The sequence below is a fragment of the Daphnia magna genome, linkage group LG7, assembly GCF_020631705.1.
Source record: "Daphnia magna isolate NIES linkage group LG7, ASM2063170v1.1, whole genome shotgun sequence".
NCBI classification, from domain to species: domain Eukaryota; kingdom Metazoa; phylum Arthropoda; class Branchiopoda; order Diplostraca; family Daphniidae; genus Daphnia; species Daphnia magna.
In genome coordinates, this window is record NC_059188.1 from 6372025 (window position 1) to 6376932 (window position 4908).

General features: G+C 35.1%; 1 protein-coding gene across 1 annotated transcript; it reads right to left on the reverse strand.

Annotated features, from left to right (window-relative positions):
- Positions 1-1573: 1573 nt before the first annotated feature.
- LOC116930180 lies at positions 1574-4495 on the reverse strand. The gene is made up of 6 exons (XM_032937568.2): positions 4382-4495; positions 4085-4223; positions 3403-4023; positions 3161-3329; positions 2646-3098; positions 1574-2582 (listed from the first exon to the last, which is right to left on the reverse strand). The coding sequence occupies exons 3-6, from the start codon at positions 4021-4023 to the stop codon at positions 1822-1824; spliced, it is 2004 nt and encodes a 667-aa protein (XP_032793459.1). The 5' UTR covers positions 4085-4223; positions 4382-4495; the 3' UTR covers positions 1574-1821.
- Positions 4496-4908: the final 413 nt, after the last annotated feature.

Genomic DNA, 4908 nt, shown 5'->3' on the forward strand with positions numbered 1-4908 from the left:
TACTTTGGTAGTAATCCTTGTAGTAGGATTTTGCTTTTTCTATGATCCCTCATCTTTTTCACTTTGTTTAGTAATTGTACTTCAATAATAGTTTGGTTATGGTCAGCCCTTTCTTCTTTACCAGCGATGGTATCGTAAAGATTACTTAACCTTGACACGAAAGCTCTGCAGTTTTCTTCCGGTTTTTGAGTTAATTTTGAAAGTTTTTTCTCCAGCGTAGCTAAGTCGTAGGTATCTTGAAATTTTGTTATTAGTGCTTCTTTCCAATCCTGGTAATTTAGATCATCGCCTTCTTCCTCAGCGTAGTTTTCATGCCATTCAAAGGCTTCGCCTTTCAATCGATCAGAGAAGAAACGTATTTTTTTATTGTCATCCCATTCGTTGTTTCGTGCTACGTGCTCAGCACCACGTAGCCACTTTGATATTAGTTTGTCAGTGCCCCCATTGGACACTGCCAGTTTTCCTCATAAGGAGACATAAAATAAATTTTAAAAAAATATGGGTAGACTGCTTATTCAATATTTTATTCATTTATATTGAAATATTTCCAATAGAAATGAAAAATAGAGATTTATGTCATTTTTACGAAATAGGGGGCTGAAATGGACAATTTGTAGGCGGGTAGAGTAAAATGGGAGGGCTTAACAGAGTATCGAGTATCGATTTGTAATCGATATCTTATTTTTAGCAGAATGTAAACAAACGGGCGTATATGGCTTCTCCACAAGCACCTCCCACTCCAATATCGAAGTTGTCCGATATGACCCCAAAACTGTGTGTCCAAAATGACCCAACCCGGTGCTATTTAGTATTTCGTTAATAACTTAACACTGGAAAGGCATTAAAATTTAAGTTTTTTATCAATCATTAAAGAAATGAATTGGCTATTTCACATATCACTATTTTATTCATTTGTAGTGTTTTTCACTTTAAAAATGCTTAGGGATAGATAAAAATGATAGGGAAGAATAGGGGAGACTGGAGTATGCCGGGACACCGGGTCAAGAGGGACAGTAGGGGGAAAAATAGTAGATTTTAATAAAATTAAAATTTTTTTTAGTATGTTATTTAGATACATACAATCTACTTTGGCATGAAATTTGGTTGAGTTTTGTCAATAACTGTATCAGTTATTAACAAAACTAAAAAAACGGTTTTTTTTTAGTTAATTTTGTCTCCGTTATTTAATGTTGCTAGAAAAAAATAATCGCAAATGGCATGTAAATTTAATATGGAAATGAAGCTTAATCATTTCTTTATCGTTAAAAACAAAAATTATAATTTTCGATTAATTACTGTAGATAATATTAACATTTTAAAAAAATAGTCTTTATCGGGAAATCGGGACAGCTGTTTTTGACTAAAATGGGACATTAGTGGGCGGGTTTGGGGCGGAGCTTAAATAAAGCGGCTAAACGCTGTAATTCAAATGTGACAGACTTACAGAATTGACATATAGCCTTCAGTACTATGAATATCCCAAATACCCTATATTTTCATCGATATTCATCTTCTCGCATAGTTATTTATGTTATTTATAGTAAGTAGAGAAGGAATGAATAGAATGACTGAGATTAATGTTTATTGATATTCCTTGTAAGACGGTTTTAATTATCACACTTTCCTTTATCTGATTATTGGGCATTCACTATATAATAGCAACTGGTAGAACGATGTAACGACCTACATGGCTACATAACGAAAGAAAAAATCTTCTGAGTTTCACACTTCCTTTAAAGATAATACATGATATGTTTGAAACAAATTATTAGCACAATTTGGACGTTAGTTATTGGCATTGATCATTAGGCACATGAGGCACTAATCATACTCGTAATTGACTAAAACTTTCTGGTGAATAACTCTACCAGATCTTGTGCGCTGAACTTTATCAGTTGAACAAACACCAACACTTTCATTACAAATGACTGAATTAGCGAGAGATGTTAGATTCTCCTTATTTGAAGTCTTTTCTTGAACTTGGAACTTCCGACTCTTCTTTTTCTCCACATGAGCTACAGGTGTTTCATTCTCCTTATTTGAAATGTTATCTTTTACTTTGGACTTTCTGCTCTTCTTTTTTTCTATACAAACGATAGGTGTTTCATTCTTCTTAGTTAAACTTTCACTCTGAACTTGATTATTCCGTGACTTGCATTTTTCCTTCTGTTGCGGTAGGAGAGCCCGTTTTGCTTTTGTAGACTTCATTAGCTTTTCTTGTTGCCGAACATAATCTTGTTCAATTTCGTCTTTCTCTGGCGTATCTGTGAGAACTCTAGATTTCCCCACACGAGATTTCGTTACACGAACTTTTGCTGACTGAATTGCCTTTGGATAAGGTCTGACCTGGATGATTTGTACATAAGGCTTCGGCGAAGGAATAAGTTCAATGGAATCATTTGATAGATCACAAACAGGTGGAGGAATAAGCTCAATGGAATCACTTGATGGATCAGGAACAGGCGGAGGAATAAGCTCAATGTAATCACTCGATAGATCAGGAACAGGCGGATGAATAACTTCAATGTAATCATTCGAGAGATCAGAAACAGGCGGAGGAACAAGTTTCTCGACCACATTATCTGACATAAGATGTAAATATCGTTAGACGAAAGAAAAGATTAATATTTACAACAATTAATTACCAATTGGACAATCACGATCGGTTACCAAAGATGGTGCATATCTCTCTTCTGGTATAGCAAATCTATTAAAGGGTTCGATCCCTGTGGTCCGAAACGCCGATATGATGTTTGCTGGTGTGAAAGCTGCAACATAAGCTGGTTTTGTTAATTCTGCTATTTCCTTCACTGTTATTCGTTTTCCTGGATTCAATTGCAGCCAATCATTATGGCTGACACCTAAAGCTCTCTTAAAAGGTGAATAGACGCATACGTCTAGTGGTTGCAACGCGTGGGAACAGTGTGGCGGAAATGTAAGTAAAATGATGCCATTTTCCTTCGCAAACTTTACTGCCTCATAATGAAGATGAGACACATGGTTATCCATAGTTAAGAGAATTGGGTTAGTGATTGTTGATTTTACAAATCCATGAAAGTGTTTCAGAGATTTCAAAAAATTCTCGCCGGTCATCCAGCCTTAAATAGATGAGGTAGTGTTGTTAATACTACTTTACTAAAAGTATTTTTTAAAACATTACCTGTTTCGCTCGGAAACCCTACGCAACCACTTGGTCCCTTGTTGTACAATTCAGGGTACATCTTCTTACGAGGGAAAATAAATGTTGGGGGGATTGAAGACCCATCAGCACAGATGAAGGCCAACATCGTCACGTTGTTACCCCTTTCTCCTGAGACTGTTTGTTGTACCTTCAGAAGTCAAATAACAAGCATTTATAAAGATGAAATAAGAATAAGAATGATATAAGAGTTATTAACATACCTGCTTTGTTCCCTTAGCAGCAATTACGTTTGGTGGAGCCTCAACTGTTGTGTTGGAGGTTTCATCCAAGTTCCAAACTTGATTAGGCTTGAATGAATACTTCACCTTAACTCTAAGAAGTTTGTCATAAAATGACATCACCACTGGCTTGTTGAATGCTGCTGCTCGTGCCTGACTTGTTGGCTCTGGTTTCCTAATGGAAAGTGTAGAGTTTCTCTTCATAAAGGCGTACAACCAATCATGTGAAGCTTTTTCATTTTTTTTCCAATTAGATGGAATTGAAACTTCATTTGCTAAGGCAAATATATATGCAAGCTGGCGAGTCTGGATCGTTGTGATGCCGTGGTTCAGTAATGCACATCTCTTAAGATAGGAACATAATTCAATTTCCATTTCTTCTGACAAAATTGTTTTCGCAGGAGCTGTAACTCTTTGTGGAGCAAGGATCCCACATCCATGATGGAGCTTTGAATATCTGCCAACTGTTGTTTTTGTTAGCCCGTATTGTTGTGCAGCCTTCCTTATTGTCATGACACCACGTAGCACATCTCCTACTGCCTTCTTCAAGATTTCTTCATTTGGTCGTTCGTGACTTGTCTTCTTAACATAATTTCTGACCATCTATTAATAAAAATCATGAAGGTTTAATGAATTGACTAGCACTTAAACCAAGACTGCTTACTTTTAACTTTGACGAGTGAAGTTCAATGTTAACATATCACTTATGTAACTGTCGAGAGCATCCCAAGGAAAATACTCTGCGGTTTCAGAACTAAAGAATTTTCCTGTGGTTTCTTCATAAAACCAAGTGATACAAATACCTTAACAAAAATGTAAATATCAACTTGTTAGATAACATAGTTTCGAAAAGTTACGTCATTAGATAAAACATAAATTGTGTGTTGGAAATCAATAAAAATAATATAATTTTAAAATGTCTATTCAATGGACTTAAACTTTAATCATAAAAAATAGTTACCAGTTTCTCTATCTATTGTAGTAAAGAAAAAATCTTCTTCTACGCCTTCAAGCCCATCACTCATCACTGAGCTCATGACGCCATTATTGTTCCTTACAATGATAACAAGCAATCGATTATTCAGCATATTAATCGATTACAATAAGCCCAACCCCCACCTATCTTGTAATAAGGGTTTTTTTATCATATAGGAAAATTTTTTTATTAACACAATAATCAAATTGAAACATTTATTAACATATAAAGTCTATGCAGTGGGACGCTATTTCAATTTTTACAAATTTTTTTAATGAATTTTAAGGCGAAAACGGAGGACGTCCTTCACCACCCACCCTAGTGTCCTCACTTACCCCTCAAAATAGGCTACTCCCACAAATTTCAGAAAACTTTAAAGGTCTTATATGGGAAAATGGTTTATTATTAAATTATATAAAAAATATGGGGGGTACATTACAGTGTGGAATACATAAAAACAAAATAATAAATTAATTTAATGATTAGTTTGGGAGATATAGGGGGAAAACGAA

What these genes read in the sequence shown, in the direction of transcription:
- LOC116930180 (XM_032937568.2), bottom strand. Translation starts at nt 4,023, where the DNA reads ATGGTCAGAAATTATGTTAAGAAGACAAGTCACGAACGACCAAATGAA. An exon ending in CTGCTAAGGGAACAAAGCAG is followed by an intron (nt 3,330 to 3,402) that starts GTATGTTAATAA and finishes TGACTTCTGAAG; the next exon opens with GTACAACAAACAGTCTCAGG. An exon ending in CGATCGTGATTGTCCAATTG is followed by an intron (nt 2,583 to 2,645) that starts GTAATTAATTGT and finishes ATCTTATGTCAG; the next exon opens with ATAATGTGGTCGAGAAACTT.